This window comes from Eubalaena glacialis, chromosome 7, assembly GCF_028564815.1.
Source record: "Eubalaena glacialis isolate mEubGla1 chromosome 7, mEubGla1.1.hap2.+ XY, whole genome shotgun sequence".
NCBI classification, from domain to species: Eukaryota; Metazoa; Chordata; class Mammalia; order Artiodactyla; family Balaenidae; genus Eubalaena; species Eubalaena glacialis.
The window spans coordinates 22,578,655-22,596,978 of record NC_083722.1 but is presented as its reverse complement, the minus strand read 5'-3'; the positions used below and the strand labels follow the sequence as shown (position 1 = coordinate 22,596,978).

General features: G+C 45.4%; 1 protein-coding gene across 1 annotated transcript; it reads left to right on the top strand.

The window, feature by feature from the left end:
- Nucleotides 1–222: 222 nt before the first annotated feature.
- Nucleotides 223–16,742, top strand: TRIM27 (tripartite motif containing 27). The gene is made up of 8 exons (XM_061195839.1): nucleotides 223–933; nucleotides 2,138–2,233; nucleotides 3,747–3,977; nucleotides 9,364–9,386; nucleotides 11,716–11,831; nucleotides 11,951–11,983; nucleotides 13,535–13,561; nucleotides 15,093–16,742. The coding sequence occupies exons 1-8, from the start codon at nucleotides 514–516 to the stop codon at nucleotides 15,686–15,688; spliced, it is 1,542 nt and encodes a 513-aa protein (XP_061051822.1). The 5' UTR covers nucleotides 223–513; the 3' UTR covers nucleotides 15,689–16,742.
- The last annotated feature ends 1,582 nt before the right edge of the window (nucleotides 16,743–18,324 follow it).

The following is an 18,324-nucleotide window of genomic DNA, read 5'->3' as shown; positions in this document are numbered from 1 at the left end:
GCTCCCGCGCCCGCGCGTTCCGCCCCTGGGCGGGCGGCGAGGCCTCCCCGGTCCTCTGCGGAGGAAATCATCCAGGCCAGAGTCCAGGAAATCTTGCCGTGCGCAGGAGGCCTTGGCCAAGCCCCGCCCCCGAGCCGCCCCTTCCGCTCGCGCCGGGGTGAGGTCTGCTGGGCTGCCGGGATCCGCTCGGACGCGGCCACGTTGTCCTGCGCCTTCTGAGCGCCTGGCTCTGCGAGTCCAACCGGCGGCGCCCGACCAGCTGCCCCCTCGCATAGCCGCTGGGCTAGGTGGGGTCGCAATATCCCCACGCTCCCTCAGCCGGGCGCAGCGGCGCCGGGTTCCAGCGCGCGGGCGCGTCTGGGATCAGGGCCGGGGAGGAGCCGCCCTCCGTCAGCCGGGCTCACCTCCCGGCGCCGCCCAGAAGCAGCGAACGGGAGGGAGCGCGGTACAGCTGGGCTCCGCGCAGGGCTGGGCGCCGGGGCCCATGCCCGTGCGCCCCCGCGGGCCCGCGCCATGGCCTCCGGGAGCGTGGCCGAGTGCTTACAGCAGGAGACCACCTGCCCCGTGTGCCTGCAGTACTTTGTCGAGCCCATGATGCTCGACTGCGGCCACAACATCTGTTGCGCCTGCCTCGCCCGCTGCTGGGGCGCGGCGGAGACCAATGTGTCGTGCCCCCAGTGCCGGGAGACCTTCCCGCAGCGGCACATGCGGCCCAACCGGCACCTGGCCAACGTGACCCAGCTGGTGAAGCAGTTGCGCACCGAGCGGCCGTCGGGGCCCGGAGGCGAGATGGGCGTGTGCGAGAAACACCGCGAGCCCCTGAAGCTGTACTGCGAGGAGGACCAGATGCCCATCTGCGTGGTGTGCGACCGCTCCCGCGAGCACCGCGGCCACAGCGTGCTGCCGCTCGAGGAGGCGGTGGAGGGCTTCAAGGTGAGGGCCGGGCGTGCGGGGCGGGGAGGGGCCGGAGCGCGAGTCGGACAAAGGGAGGAGAGAGCCAAAGGGGCTTCCTTTTTTCCGCCTAGAAAATGGCTGAGCCGGACGTGTGGTTCACAGCCGTCATTTCCTCTCTGTCCGCTCCAGAGCCTCGGCACTCAGATTTGGGAGGAAAACCTGTAGCTGGTGAGGAAGCCAGAAGTCTCCCCACCCCCACTCTCATTTCCTTATGTGCCTCTATGTTTACCGCTCACGGGCACATTATACATAAAGACGGCCCATGGAGACCCCTCTTGACGGTATAAAAGATATGCGTAAAACCACGTCCACAACGACAAGCTTCAGAGACGCTCGCACTCCTGTCGGCTCCTAGATGATCTGAGACAAAACAGTCGGACGTTAACTGGCTGTATACACATCAACCAGAGGCCCATCACCTCTCCATTCCCCAGCACTTCCCTGTGCTCCGTCCTCTTCTAGAAGCTCACGGAAAAGAACGAGCTCCTTACTACCTAAGTCATTTAACCACCGTGAGACTCATAGGAGATAACACAGTTATGAAGATTGAGTGAAATAAAATGATGTGTGGATCCCTTTGTGAACTCTTGAACCAACAGACTGGCACAGCTAAACAGTAACGTGGAAACAAAGTATTAAATATAAAACAGTTGTAAGGCAACATTCAAGGAGTGCATGATCTGTGTGTTTGAGGACTGCAGGAATATGTACACAATTATGTACATGTTTAAATGTGAGTACATTCATGCAAAATTATTCACTTAACATTTATGGTGCTTTCAAAAATATTCTTTTACTCACACTGGTGATAACCCTCTAGTAGGTTGAGAAGGTGGTGTTTGCCCATGTCACACCAGAGGAAAATAAGAGAAGTTAAGTCATTTTCTCAGTACGCGTCTGTGAAAGAGCGACAACTTAAAGCCTCCTAGTCCATTCACCTTTCCACTAAGCCATGCAGTATCCTTCCAAGGGCAGGTAGGTGACCCACCATTTAAGATACAAACTACCAAAGGAGAGGTCTGATGACCCCTGTGCCCTGGTGATGGCAGTGTGGTCCAAGGATAGGCTCTAACCAGGAACTTGGCATCAGGAATGTGGGTTGCACGTGTGATAAGCAGAATAGCCATATTGATGCTATGGTCTGCCTAATCTTGAACTGCCCACCTGTTTTTGCTTTTCTTAGGAGCAAATCCAGAACCAGCTGGACCACCTAAAAAGAGTGAAAGACTTAAAGAAGAGGCGTCGGGCACAGGGGGAACAGGCACGAGCTGAGCTCTTGGTAAGGTTCTTTGGAATTCACAGGTAATATCAGTTCTGCCGGTCACTCTCTTTTTTTTGTAAGGCTGTTAAACTCCCCTTAACCTTGTGTAGTCACGTCGCCCAGAACTTCTAGGTGTGGGTGGAACAACCTTATATGGCAGTTGGGAATTCACCCAACTGGGCAGTTGGGAGAACCAAGGGATTCCCACATTTTGGGGGAAAGGATGGAATAGCTGAGTTTAGAACCCCTAGAGATCTGACCTATCAAAAGTCTCATCTGCTAGCTTTGTGCAGAGCAAGGTTGATCCCTGACAAAGCTAATACAGGTGAAATTCTTGGGCACAGTTAGCCTCCTTTTGTACCATTCTGCAGACAGTCGCTGGCAGTGGCTTTCTGTAAGCCCGACTGTTGCTTCTTGCTGGAATCTTCCTTTTCTTGACAGTTCAGTTCTGAACTTTTCAGTTTGTTCCCTTCCCCTAGTCTCCCAAAGCCTTAGCAAGTGACTAATGTGCTAATTTGTGATAGGGATATTTGGGGGGGTTTGTTCTGGAAAAAAAAATAGAGACTTTTATAATATGTATTTATATGTCTACCATCTAAGTGTTTAAGCATCTTTTGAACAATAAATAAAATATTACAAATTCCCATCCATGAGAGGTATTTGCATCTGAAAAGCAAACTCTTAGACTAGTAGTGCCTAGCACCATCTTGTGAGAAATTCTGTCAGTCCTGGCCGGGGTGTAGTAAAGAACTTTCGGACTGGGAACTTATTCCCGTGATGCCGTAAGATCCCACCACTTGTTCTGCTCACAAAATCCACTGAGACCTCAGCTCCCTTTGCTTGAAAATAGGTCTGATGGAAGGAGAATCTTCTAGTGAGCCTGAGTGGACTTAAATCATTTAAGCACACCACTGTGTCCTCTGTGGGGGGATTGTCAAAGGGGGGAAACAGCCCTTCTTTGAGAATCAGGGCACCTGGACATACTTCTTGGCTCTGTCAGTAGCCAATTGAATAGATGGAGAGAGTAATACAACCTCTCTAGGCCTCAGTTTCCTCATTTGTGAAATAGGTAGATTGGACTAGACTTTTGGTTCTTCAGCGAGGTGAGTACTGCCCTCTCCTCCTCTCCAGTGGTGTGTGGGTGTTTGGTTGGAGTGATTGGGGAGGGTTGGGCAAGGATGCTAAATGTCCTGCAATGCAAAGAACAGTCCCATGCAGGCAGAATTGTCCCCCCACCAGGGTGCCAATGACATTCTCTTTGCAAAGCACTGAATTAGTTGAGCTTTAAGGACTCTTTCATTTCTAAGATTATATTGTATTGTTTATGCATTGAAAGACTTGTCCCGCTCAGGAGAAGTATAAGCTCATGAAAAGGATTTATAAACAAGGTGCGTGTGCATCACTGTTGCACAGTAAATAGTATACCTGAATGAAGTGATGAGGTCTTGGGGTGGATAGCCGGGGGAGAAATAGGAAGGGCTCTGGAAGTAGCCTTTCCTCTCTTCACTGCCCTTCCCTGTCATCCACACAGAGCCTGACCCAGATGGAGAGGGAGAAGATCGTTTGGGAGTTTGAGCAGCTGTATCATTCCTTGAAGGAGCATGAGTATCGCCTCCTGGCCCGTCTCGAGGAGCTAGACTTGGCCATCTACAACAGTATCAATGGTGCCATCACTCAGTTCTCTTGCAACATCTCCCACCTCAGCAACCTGATCGCCCAGCTGGAAGAGAAGCAGCAGCAGCCCACGAGGGAGCTCCTGCAGGTAAGGCTTAGCGCGCCCTGCCAAGACAGCTCCTGCTAAAAGGTCTCCCTTCTCTCTTTGCCAAGCAGTATCCAGGACCCCCTACTGCCTTGCCAACTCTGTGGGAGTAGCAGGGGCTTGCCAAGCTCTCTATTGGGCATGTTGGAGGGGAAATGTACAATAGAGGACCTGGTTGACACAGCTTGGGTCAGTCAGTTGCACTGTCTCATGCAAAGGGCAAAAGGGAGGCCTAATGCCCAGGCCTGTCCTGCACTGATAAGTAGTCTGATCACAGGCTGTCGACCTCTCTGGGCCTCAGTGACCTCATCTACTCATTATGTAATGAGGGGTTTGGCCCACATGCCATTTAAAGACCTTCCTCACTCCAGTTATCCTGTAATTTTAACATGTATGTGTGCATTACCACAGCCACAAAACAAAGAAACGCTTGAGCGGGAGTGGTCAGCCCAAGCAGTCTTGTGATTTAATCTTGGTAGTGAAGGTGATAAAACTGCAATACACCCAACCCAGGAAGACCACTGGAAATGAGCTGATGCCTGACTGTCATTTGTTCATTCAATGCATATGAATTGTCTGTTCTGGGTCAGGCACTAGTCTAGGCACCTGAATTAAGTGGTGAATAAGCTCTCCTGAAATTTAAATTCTAATGTTGAGATCATATGATAAAGAAGTGAGCAAACAAGTATCATTGGTGTTGATAAATGCCATTAAAAAGGGGCTGATAGGATAGGGTTAGGGTCAGCAAATTATGGCCCACCACCTGTTTTTGTATGTCCTGCAAGTAAGTATGCTTTTTACAGTTTTGAATGGTTGGGAAAAAATCAGAAGGATGTTATTTCATGATATGTGAAATTATATAAAATTTGAATTTCATTATCCATACTTTTTATTGGAACATAGCCACGCCCATTCATTTACGTATTGTCTGTCGCAGCAGAGTTGAGCAGTTGTGACAGAGACTGTATGGCCTTTTCCTTAGAAGAAGTTCACTGACTCCTGCTTTAGATTAAAACGAGAAGTCTTAATCTTGAGCCTTAACCAACACCAATATTTAATTGCCAGGGAGAGAAGGAAGAGCTTGCAAAGGGAACAATTGACCAGAGAATGTGGCCAGGGAGGAAGAATGTTTCAGGAAGGAGGGAGTGGACAACAGAATCTAATGCAGTTGAGGTGAAATAATATAAGGGCTGAGATCCATTTGGTTTAAAAACATGGGCATCATTGATAATCTTGATAATAATCATTATCATCTCAATGATTTTCATCTCAGATAATCATTGATAATCTACCACAGTGGAATAATTTGGTCAGGAGCCGCATGAGGGAGAGTTGTGGTGACAGAGGGTGAATGGAAACTGGAAGAGTAAATGACTATTTCAAGAAGTAAGACTGTGAAGGAGATATTAAAAAAAATACTTGGAGATGAGGTAGGATTGTGGGGCTTTATGGGGAGGGGATGCTTAAAGAAACTAGCTAAACATATTTTAAAAGAAAATGTGGAAAGGAGCACCTATGTTGTAAGGATTCAGGTGCAGAAAATTACTGAAGCTATAAGGATGAACTAATCACTAATGTGCTGTTTCTGAGAAGGCAGAAGGGAAAGATAACTAAAGCATATGTGTGGGACTTAGTTTTGGAAGATCCTCTGTTGTATGGGAAGAAAGGACGGTGGGGGCAGATAGATGCAGGCAGGTTGTGCACTTTGGTAGCTAAAACCCGTTGGCTTTTTTTTTTTAAATAAATTTGTTTTATTTATTTATTTATTTATTTTGGCTGCGTTGTGTCTTCATTGCTGCGCCTGGGCTTTCTCTAGTTGCAGCGAGCGGGGGCTACTCTTCGTTGCGGTGCGCGGGCTTCTCATTGTGGTGGCTTCTCTTTGTTGCAGAGCACGGGCTCTAGGTACACGGCTTCAGTAGCTGTGGCTCGCAGGCTGTAGAGCGCAGGCTCAGTAGTTGTGGCGCATGGGCTTAGTTGCAGTTGCTCCGCGGCATGTGGGATCTGCCCGGACCAGGGCTTGAACCCAAGTCCCCACCATTGGAAGACGGATTAACCACTGCGCCACCAGGGAAGTCCCCCGTTGGCTCTTATTCTCTTTTGAAGTTAGAAAGCAGGACCATCTGCTCCCATTGAGCAGGCGTTAGAGAAAATATGAGCTTTGAAGAATGTGGGAAAGTTCTGAAATTATTGTTTCAGAGTATGGGAAAGCCATCTGGTTTGTGAGATGTATTAGAATTACTTGGTCAGTGAACGTCAGTTTATACTGGGACTTGTCTGCCCAGTTGTGTGACCTTTTTCTTGTCCCTGCTTTTTCTGACTGTGACTGCTCTGGTGCCAGGCATACGGAGAGCAGGTAGTTGGGCTCATCCAGGATTAGGGCTTTGCAAGATTTGAGGTTTTTGTTTTGTTGTTTTTTGGTTTTTTGTTTTTTGATTGTGATAAAATATACATAACCTAAATTCACCATTTTAATCATTTCAAAGTGTACAACTTAGTACATTTAGTAAACTCAGTGTTGTGCAACCATCACAGCTATGTAATTCCAGAACACTTTCATTACCTCGAAAGGAGACCTCGTACCCATTAAACAGTCACTCTTCATTCCTTTCTACCCAGTGGCAACCACTAATTTGCTATGTATCTTTGTGGGTTTGCCCATTTTTTTAAGGTAGAAGGTATTTGTGAGAATATTTTTGAACACATGGACCGTGAAATCAAAACTGGATGATAGGGACTTCCCTGGTGGCGCAGTGGTTAAGAATCCGCCTGCAGGGCACACGGGTTCGAGCTCTGGTCCGGGAAGATCCCACATGCCGCGGAGCAACTGCAACTAAGCCCGTGCGCCACAACTACTGAGCCTGTGCTCTAGAGCCCGTGAGCCACAACTACTGAGCCCGCATGCCACAACTACTGAAGCCTGTGCGCCTAGAGCCTGTGCTCCGCAACAATGAGAAGCCCGCGCACTGCAACAAAGAGTAGACTCCACTCACCAAAACTAGAGAAAGCCCGCGTGCAGCAACGAAAACCCAACACCCAACAGCCAAAAATAAATAAATAAATTTATTTATTTAAAAAACAAAACTGGATGATAAGGAAAAGTAGAGAAAAAAGAGGGGTTGTGGACTCCATGGGGAAGAGGGGTCATGGTAGTGGTCATTTGAAAAGTAAGCTGAATCTTACTTAATGGGGGAAAATTAGAGCATTCCCACTGAGGTCAGGAAGAGGGCAAGATGTTCACTATTGTCTACCTGTATTTAACATTGTACGTATGTACACACACACACACACACACACACACACACACACACACGCACAGGAATATTAGGCAACTGTAAAAAAGAAAAAGGAATATACCTATGAACTGATAACAGAGTGGTTTCTATAATATATTGGTAAGTGAAAAAAATCAAAGTGCAAAATATAGAGTGTGCTACTTTTTGTGTAAGAAAGATGAGATAATTGGAAAATACATGTATCTGTTTATTTTTGCAAAGGAAAGACTGGAAGGATAAATCAAAAAATAATGGGAATGGGGAGAATGTGATGAGAGGAGATACGAGAAAGAGTGACAGACACTCTCTGGCCAAATCTCGGATATTTTGAGCACCAATATAAATAAGAACAGTGATGGATTATAACCCATTGAATAAAGTACGAATTGATGGGTCCATACTAATAATAAATAAAGGAAAATTCTTCCTTCCAGTAGAATGTTGACTAAGTAATGTAGAAGGAATTTTTAAAATTTATTTATTTATTTTTGGCTGCGTTGGGTCTTCGTTGTTGCACGTGGGCTTTCTCTAGTTGCTGCGAGCAGGGCTACTCTTTGTTGCGGTGCGCGGGCTTCTAATTGAAGTGGCTTGTTACGGCACACGGGCGCTAGGCACGTGGGCTTCAGTAGTTGTGGCAGTAGTTGCGGCGCACGGGCTTAGTTGCTCCGTGGCATGTGGGATCTTGTCAGACCAGGGATCGAACGGTGACCCCTGCATTGGGAACCGGATTCTTAACCACTGCACCACCAGGGAAGCGCTAGAAGGAATTTTGCAGGTAGAAAATGATCATTTCGCAACTATCATATTAAAAGTTAATTTAGACAATAATTATCGACAGATGCTAAATCTAAGGGGAGGGGGAGTTCGATAGGGACTGGCATATTAACATAATTTCAAAGTATCACTTTTAGATTACTTGTTAATTACAAAAGGAAACATAGTAGCTATAAAATATCACCGATAAGGGACAAGTGAATATCATGTTTATTTAGAAGCAAACAGCGTACACTAGTCAAAGATGATACAGCTTGAGGACTTCCTTGGTGGCGCAGAGGTTAAGAATCCGCCTCCCAATGCAGGAGACACGCGTTCGAGCCCTGGTCTGGGAAGATCCCACATGCCGCGGAGCAACTAAGCCCGTGCGCCACAACTACTGAGCCCGCTCGCCTAGAGCCCGTGCTCCGCAACAAGAGAAGGCACCGCAATGAGAAGCCCGCGCACCACAACAAGGAGTAGCCCCCACTCGCTGCAACTAAAGAAAGCCTGCGCGCAGCAAAGACCCAACACAGCCAAAAATAAATAATAAATAAATAAATGAAGTGAAAAAAAAAAAGATAGTACACTTTAGTTTAATCATGACAGCAATATCTGGGAAACCCAAATGGAGAGATATTCTACAAAATAATTAGCTAGTGTTAAGGCAATGTGTCACAAAAGACAAGAGCCACTCCAGATTATAGACACATGTCATCATAAAAATGCAATGAACGATCCTGGATTACCTGAGTGGGGAGGGGAGTAGCTGTAAAGAATATTAATAAGACAATTAGTTAAATTAGGTTATGGACTGTCGATTATACAAATGTATCAATATTCAGCTTCCTGAGTTTGATAACTGTAGTATAGTTATATAAGAAAATGTACTTGCTCTTAGGAGGTACAGAATCATAAAGGGGTAAAGGGATATAATATAAACAATGACCTCTCAAATGATTCTAAAGATAAATATGTCTGGGAAAAAGAGTATACAGGAGCTCTTTGTACTAGCAGCTTTTCTGTGTATTTGAGATGATTTCACAGTAATAAGTCAAAGAAATCAAGCTAGACAGGCAGGCAGTTGTGGTCCAAGCGTGGGATGCTTGAGACAATAAATTTGAAATCTTGAGATCCTTGACCAGTGTGCAGGAGGAGCGCTCAGGAAGTGCTAGGATAGCGAATAGTGTGCATCCCAGTTTCCTCTGCCCAGTTTTTAGCTCCTGGACTGTGCGTTGTGCTCCTTGTCTCCCTGGTTTCTCCCAAGAGAGCCACCCCATAGTTGGGTTTTCAGCAAACATCTGTGAGAGAAAATGGAAGTTAGGAATGATTTCTCATGCTTATCCTTTTCCTTTCTCTTATAGGACATCGGAGACACGTTGAACAGGTACAGTTTTCTCTCTCCCCCGTGCTAAATCAAGCCTGAAAAGATTTTCCCTCATACTTAGAAATTCTGGAAGGAGCCCAGAGCCTGAGGACATCCTACCAAATTGACACATGTCCTGCCTGTCCCTGAACCAAGTCACTAGTGTGCAAAGAACTAGATGGAGTGCAGCTCTTCTCAGTAAAACTCAGGAATTATTGACAAATTATGAGGGTAAGGGGTGGAGTAGGGGGTCCATTTGGGAGGGTGCTGGCGGTTTATGAGGACACTTCTATGGAGAGGGTAGAGACTTACAGGGACTTGGGCAAAGTGCAAGGGTATTTTATAGTTTTTGTTTCCTAAACATTTCAGAATCCTTTCCTTTTTGTTATCTCTTTCTCTCTGTGTCTCTGTTTCTGACTCTCTCTTTTTTCTGTAATGGGGAAAATATGGTCTAAGAAAAGTGAGACCAGCTCAGAGTTATATAATGAGTTATGAGTTACCTGGATTCTGGCTCTTGTTCTCATTATTTCTCTACTGTATCATCAGATGGAAAGTGAGGAAGAGCTACTTGGGAGTTGGGACATGACCGAGCAGGAGAAGCCCAGAATGTGCAAGAAGCCAAGATTAAATTATGTTTTCAGGGTTGGATGGCAAGGACAAATGGGATAGGCCTTGGGGGCATCATGTTTGGTGCCTACTGGGGCAGAGCCTGACTTTGAGGGAACTGAACTTTGAAGCTAATTAAAACCCTGAAGGGTGAAAACCCTCCAGAGGAAATGCAGCTTGATTATGCGGGAGCATTGGAGGAGATACTGGGGGGGGGGTGGTACATAGATGGGGTAGGATGGCTGGGAGGGCTATGTGGACAGAACTGTTGATAGAACTGAGCTTTTTGAGGGCTGCTGAGATGGGATGGTGATGAGCTGGAACTTGTACTAGTCCCTGCCAAGTGACCCCAACAAATACTCCCTTCACTTTTACTACTACTTTTACTTTTTGGTACCAGTCTAGCTCTGAACTAACAGGGAGATAGATCCTTTAGATTCTAGCATTTGGGGACGTTAAGGTTTGGGTTTGGCTCTCTGAGTTAGGAAACCCCAAATTTCATTGGCTTAAGGCTTAAACATAATTTTAAAATTTTGTCACCATTAAAAAATGTGCAAGTAGGTAGCCCAGGGCTGGTTTGGTGGCCCCAGTGATCATCAGACTCTGAGGTTTCTTTCCATCTACCCTTCTGCCATCTGTAAGATACAGTCCTCATTCTTACAGTCCAAGATAGTTCCTAGAATGCTAACCAGCAGGAAGAAGATAAGTCACATCACATACCTTTTTATTTTATTTTATTATTTTATTTTTTTATATAACCAGAAACCTTTTTTTAAAAAAAAATAAATTTATTTATTTATTTTTGGCTGCATTGGGTCTTTGTTGCTGCGCGTGGGCTTTCTCTAGTTACGGCGAGCAGGGGCTACTCTTCGTTGCGGTGCACGGGCTTCTCATTGCGGTGGCTTCTCTTGTTGCGGAGCACGGGCTCTAGGCACGCGGGCTTCAGTAGTTGCAGCACGTGGGCTCAGTAGTTGTGGCTCGCGGGCTCTAGAGCGCAGGCTCAGTAGTTGTGGCGCATGGGCTTAGTTGCTCCGTGGCATGTGGGATCTTGCCGGACCAGGGCTCGAACCCGTGTCCCCTAGCATTGGCAGGCGGATTCTTAACCGCTGAGCCGCCAGGGAAGCCCCACATTCCTTTTTAAGCAGACTTCTCAAATTACCACAAGATACTTCTTACCTCTCATTGGCCAGAACTCAGTCACAAGGTCAAATTTAGACCAGTCAGGCATGAACCCAGTAAAATTTGGAAGATGGGAGAAGGCATATTGGGTGGGCAACTAGCAGCCAGTCTTTGCCATAGACCCCTTGAGGGGGGTGGTGGGTAACTGGGTATTGTCCAGAGAGTACCTGTCTGTCTGAAGATGTCATTCTCGCCATATTTGGGAACCTGAGGATTATGGGTCATTGCCCACCACAAATATCAAGGACTTTATCATGGAATCTAGTGCTTTCTGGCAAGGTCAGGCTTATATTCAGTTTAATTCAGTAAATCTTTGAGGACATGCCATGTGAAAAGCCAGGAGCTAGTACTGTGGGGGAATAAGAAGGTGAATAAGATGTCTCTCCTGTTCTGGTCCAGAGGATCATAGTCTAGAAGGAAAATAGGAAAAAGGCTAGAGTGGCTGCTTTTAAAGACTGTCCACCTGTGTTGGCCAATTTAGCCCAGGTTTGTCCTGGACCCTGAAAGGTTGTGGAGTTGGGGGAGGGATTCACTTGTTTTTTTGTTGTTTTTTTTTTAAACTTAGGGCTGAAAGAATCAGGATCCCTGAACCCTGGATCACACCTCCAGATCTGCAAGAGAAAATCCACATTTTTGCCCAGAAGTGTCTGTTCTTGACTGAGAGTCTAAAGCAGTTCACAGGTAATGTGAGAAGAGGGATCCATGAGGGTTTATGCTCTCAATAACTGTATTGCCTGAGAGGATGTGTTTTCCAGCCAGATAATGGGATGCAAGCTAAACATCTTCTTTTCTCCCCTTAGAAAAAATGCAGTCAGATATGGAGAAAATCCAAGGTAAATTTATCTACTTAATGGGCTTTTGACATTGAAGTTTCCTGAGAAGATGAACATCTGCACTAAAGTGTGGGAAAATGGGAAATGCGCGATACCCACTGGCCGGCCTCCCCTGATATTTTACGTCTTCCTTTTTGCTTTGTTAATTTTTTCAATTAATAGCCTCTTGTTTCAATTTGAAGCCTTTTAACTATATGCACTCATTTCTTAATCTACATTAACGGAGGAGAAAAATATGCAATCCAATAATTAATCCAGAATTAGTTTGGTTATTTAAAATTATTTTTAATTGAGAAAGAGAATCAACAGAAACTATCCTAGCTACATTTCATTTGAGCTAGTATTTGTAGTTATAATTTATAGAGTTTCTGCTGCGTGTGGGCACTGGTGCTGACCAGGACAGGAGGAATCAAGCAGCACTGATTGAGGCAGCACCTCGAGGGAAATGATTAGGAACAGGGATTCAGGAGTCCGGCTGCCTGGGTCCTGGGCCCAGCTCTGCCACTTGGTAAGGATTCTACACTATAATTTCCTCATCTGTAAAATGAGGAGGATAGTAGCTCTTACCTCACAAGGTTGTAAGGATTAAGTTAAATTAGTTACCATTTCTAAAGCCTTTTAGAATGGAGCCTGACACGTAATGAACCCTACATTTATGTTTATTAAGTAAAATGTTCAAGGTATTTAAGGGATGCTCTTCCTAATACAAAATTTTCTGCTCATGATCACATATGAGCATATAGCACATATGGCTGTATACTAAATGCTAAAATTCTAGGCAGCCTGGTAGAATCTGAAATCCTTATATGTAGGTAATCCCTTTTCTCATTTAGTACAAATTACAAATCCCCATAATTCTGATAATTTCCTGTATATGCTAAAACTTTATTTGCATTGTATCTTTTCAGATACATACTTTTTTCACATCTAGCAATGTAGACTTAGGGAATGCTCACAAGCAAAACAGGGAGAAACTCCACTTAATACCAGAAGCTCAGGCATGACGTTCCTTGATCTGACTCTCATTTATTTTTCCTACTCTTCTCCTGCCACTTAAAAGGCTCACTGAGAACATATCTGTGAAAATGCTTTTTCAACTGTAAATGCATTTTACTGCAAATGGTCTTGTTTGCTCCAGCTTGATAGTGGATGTCACTTGAACCACTCATCGCCTAGAACAGGTTGCTTATGAAAGCCAAGAGTTATGTATGATGCGGACTTAGAACCTCCATCTCCCCCTGCAGAGCCAGCTGGCCCACTGGAGGGTGGAATCCTTAATCTTGGCTCAGTTTGGCCCCATATGCTACCAATCTCGGGCATGTGGTTATCCTTCTGCCCAAAGTTTCCAATCCCTCTTGCCTTTGAGCTCTAGGCTGGAAGATGGAGTCATACACTGTATGAAGAAATCAGTGCATGACTGACAACTGGGGTTCTGGGGTGTCTGATGGAAACCGTTGCTTTATGATGACTCTAACCAAAGCTCCGTCTCCTAGGTATTTCCTGGAAATATTCAGATGACTTCTGTAACTTCTTTTCTCTTCTGTTTTTTAGAATTGAGAGAGGCCCAGTTATACTCAGGTGGGTGATAGGAGACAAAACCATTTGGAAAAAGGAGTAAAAATCCTTTTCAACGTAACTACTATTGTGAATGATTTTGGAAAGTGCCTAAATTAGGATCCTTTAGGTTACATGTATGAAAAATGATAATAATCACAAAAATACATCAGTTGTTTCTATGTGTTTATAATATCTTTGCCTCCTAAAATGCCTCAGAGCTGAAACCATGGACCTTTGAATAGGAGGAAATCAAACTCAGATGCTATGAAGGATTATAGAGGTGAAACTACAGTTTCCAAAAAGTAGAGCACTGCCACTGCTGGTACACTGGTATGCTGCTCTACCCGCTTAGCCTTGGGCGGTGTGTGGCTTACAAAAGGCAGTCATCCTTCCAAAACTACTGAGCTCGCCTCTTATTCTGAGTGCTAGGGACAGTCTAAGAGGAATCTGCTGTCATCCCTTCTCTGTGCCTCAGAGCAGGTGTTGAAACTCTCCCTCTCCTTGACCATCACCTTCACCTCAGGTTCAGAGACACTGGGTAAATCTAGGACCCCATAGGTACTCAGAACTGAGGTTTGTTCTTTCCACAGTCACAGGACCGCCTTCTGTTTCATGAGATTCTCCTCATGAACAGAGGGACTCTACATACAACGGGTCTTCTTTCATTGATATCCCCTGGCTGTAATCCACATTTAATTCTTTCAACAAGTATTAATTGAATACTTTGCTTATGTCTTACATTTCCTAATGTTGCGCAGGATACTGTAGAGGGAACAAAAGAGCATAAGACACTCACCTATCCTTGGAATTAAATGTCTGGTTGGAGGTATGAGGTATACCCATGACATGAGGGAAAAAATGGACAACTGTTGTGAACAGATATTTGAACCAAAAACCAAGCCTCTGGGGTTCTTGGTCACCTCCACCAGTTGCCTGTCATCAGCTTTTTGTGGGAATCAGTCAACCTAGCTGAGCTTTGGTTCAGAGAGAGAATGTTTGGGAATATTCCTCCTGAACCAGGTATGAAGAGCAAATGAGAGAATATATGCCAGTGATTTTAATACAGGAAACCACCACATGATTGTAAGATGCATGTGGGACTAGTGTCTTTATCCGATGTAATGTGAACATTCGTATGTTTCACAGCAGATCTGTTGATATTTGGTTGTAGAGTGCTATACCACACCCTGTCTATCTAAATTCTGTATTCTGTGAAACTTCTGGTCCCCAAGACTTAGATTAAGGGATTGGACATACATGTAAGAAAACCTCAAATTCAGCTCAATAATGGATATTGTGGTTTAAGATGTGAAAAAGCAAATGGAGGTAAAAATTTCAGTACTTTCAATATATCCTGGCTAAAAGAAGTAACTAGCTAATCCAAGCAGTAATTTTTGGAATGTCAATTTCAGGATGTAATTGAGTGTAAGATGAATGTACCTTTGTTGGAGGGCTCTTATTCCCTTCTTAGGGGTAGGAGAAAAGCTGGGTGTTCAGAGTGGGCTTTCCAGGCGCTCGGCTGACCTTCCTCTGCCCTTCTGTTCCTCTGCAGTGGATGTGACTCTGGATCCAGACACGGCCTACCCCAGCCTGATCCTCTCTGATAACCTGCGGCAAGTGCGGTACAGTTACCTCCAGCAGGACCTGCCTGACAACCCTGAGCGGTTCAATCTGTTTCCCTGTGTCTTGGGCTCTCCATGCTTCATCGCTGGGAGACATTATTGGGAGGTAGAGGTGGGAGATAAAGCCAAGTGGACCATAGGTGTCTGTGAAGACTCAGTGTGCAGAAAAGGCGGAGTAACCTCGGCCCCCCAGAATGGATTCTGGGCAGTGTCCTTGTGGTATGGGAAAGAGTACTGGGCTCTAACCTCCCCAATGACTGCCCTTCCCCTGCGGACCCCTCTCCAACGGGTGGGGATTTTCTTGGACTATGATGCTGGCGAGGTCTCCTTCTACAACGTGACAGAGAGGTGTCACACCTTTACTTTCTCTCATGCTACCTTCTGTGGGCCTGTCCGGCCCTACTTCAGTCTGAGTTACTCGGGAGGGAAGAGCGCAGCTCCTCTGATCATCTGCCCCATGAGTGGGATCGATGGGTTTTCTGGCCATGTTGGGAATCATGGTCATTCCATGGAGACCTCCCCTTGAGGAGGTGAACTCAGGCCAAAAGGGCCATTGACCATACCTACCCCAGGCATAAGGCATCCTGTTGCCTTGACACTTCCTGCCCATCACAGCTGGATGTCCTTACCACTTTCCGAGCCCTGCAGTGCAAGACAGGATGTCCATGTTCTCTGCCATCCCCTCCCTTCCCACGAAAATTGTGAGATGTAATGAGAAGTATTAAGATTGCCCAGAAATAAAAACCACATGTCCACCTCCAGTGTTCCACACTTCTTGGTCTTACACATTACTGGAGGGGATAAAGAATATGGATAATCTTGGGTTCGGAGAGCCATTCAAGATGTTTAACACCTTGGCTCAGCCCCACATAGTGATCATGGGTATTTGCTGTCATTTCTGAACTAGGGCTTCTTTCTAAGAACCTAGAGCTGGACTAGAAAGTCCTGTCAGCATGGCTCCCTTTGTCCCAGTTTTTCCTCCTGGGAATAGTACCTCTACCCCTGATTCCCAATTGGCCGTAGTTTTATTAACTCCATTAAAGAGGTCTATATGTGTTTTGATTAGTTACTGTTATTTTACAATAATGGTGGGAAATGGTCCCACCTCTGTTATGAGATAATGTTCTAATCAATGTGCTCTTTTCTGTCTTTTTGAGGGCTTTGTCAGCTCCCTTCATTCTAATGAAAAGTGTATCCTGGTGCTGGATGCACGTCATCCAGGATAATTTTCTGCCCAGCACCATCCATTGTTCCTACATCCCTTCCCACTCACATTTGTGGACTGATGGTCAGTCATACACTATCCCTGGAAGGATTCCGGGGCAGTATGCCAGGGATTCATTGACTTTTGTCTCCTTTTCTCCCATCTCCTTTGAGGGATGGGGGGGATTTACCTTTCTAATATGTGTACCATCAAGGGGCACTTCCATCCCCATGGCCATTGGATCACGAGGTGTTCTGAGGTCAGAAGACCAAGGCAGATCACTTTGAGAAAGCTCCCACAGTGGCTCTTAGTCCTGCTTCTCTTTGGGTACATGCGCCTCTGTTTGAAAATAAAGTGAGTATGGATGTTGTTTACACTGTTGTTGTCTTCTGGGTCTTGGTAGGACTGGGTTCATATGGGTCCAGAATCCCATTCTGGCCAATATTTTACTTCCAACTGGATGATAAAAACAGTACCATGTTACTACTTTCTAATGGTGCTGGGAAAGTAGTGTTGGACATCCACAGCCTACAGCTTTGTTAATCCTGTCACTTCACTGGGAAAGTGTTCTTTCAAGTCCTTTTTTATAACAGTGGGGTAATGCAGCAATGCTTGGTGTAGATCAGAGAGCCCAGAACTTGCTTCCCAACTCAGAAGCAGCAGCCTAAGCCCTTGGGGGCATGGAGGTCACCACGTGCTAAGGAGGAAAGATAGGCTGAGAGAACAGCTCCTTTCCAGGGTATTTGGATCTTTCCTGCTTCTGGACATGGCCTCAGAAGACAAGATTTTGTGGTCTTACTTAGTCCTGTACCCAGCATTGTGGTTCATGGCTGAAGATCATGAATTGGTGGTATGTCCTAATTCATTCATTTATTCATCAGGTTTTAAGAGAAATAACCAGGCGGTAAAGAGAGGGGCTTCCATGAGGCTAGGTTAGCTTTTGCTGAATGCTCTCAATAGATATAAATACATATGATAACATATATTATGTATGTATATAAAATACTACACAGATACAGAGCAGTGCTTAGCACATAATATGAAGTGCTTTATGCACCAGGGCTTATTTAATGCCCATAACAACCCTGCAAAATGGGTACTATTGCCTTTATTTTACACAAGGAAACTGAAGCACAGAGAGGGTAGTAATTTATCCAAGGTGCACAGCGAGGAAGCAGCAGGGCCAGAATTCATACTGAGGTGGAACACACGACCATATACATCATATCCTACCTCACAATATCTATGGATTATGCTTTTCCACATGGGAAGGCAGAGCAGAGACTGAAGGCTTGGAGTGCCAGTCTGTTGTCCTGGGACTTTAACAATAACTCTGTCTACTCTAGACTCAGGATCTGCGACTGGAAAACTAGGTGAAGAGACCCAGTCAGAATCGCATTCCAGTTTCACTTAATGTAGTACATTGGGGCAGGGAGGAAAAATAGAGCCCACAAAGAGGGCACTTTGCTTGTACCAGTCCAAGAAAATGTGCCCCTAGGATAGACTCCCTGGTCCTTGCCGCTGGACTGATGGAGCTGTCTCCAGGCTAACTTAAAGGGTCTCACATTGGGTCTGCTTTATCTCCAGTAGACCCAGTGCTTTAGGAGCAGCATCTTGAATTTTTATTAACAGCAGCACCTGGAGCAGTGATAAGCAGCCTTGTTGGATTCAGCAAAGCTACTTCCAATTTGAACTGGGATCTACTACAATAGTGAATCTTAACAATGCTGAGTGAAAAAAAAAGTCTAAAAAAACTATACCTTACGATACCCTTTTTATAATATGGATAAAAGGACTGGTTACCAATGGAGTGTGTGGGAGGATAGGATAGAGGAGGATGTGTGTGGACGTGTTTCGTACTGTTTATCATCTGATTCTTTTGGGTGGTGGGTTTTGAGTTATTAAAAACAATTTTTTTTAACCTGCCATTTTGAATGAAGTTAAATGAACCTTGTAAA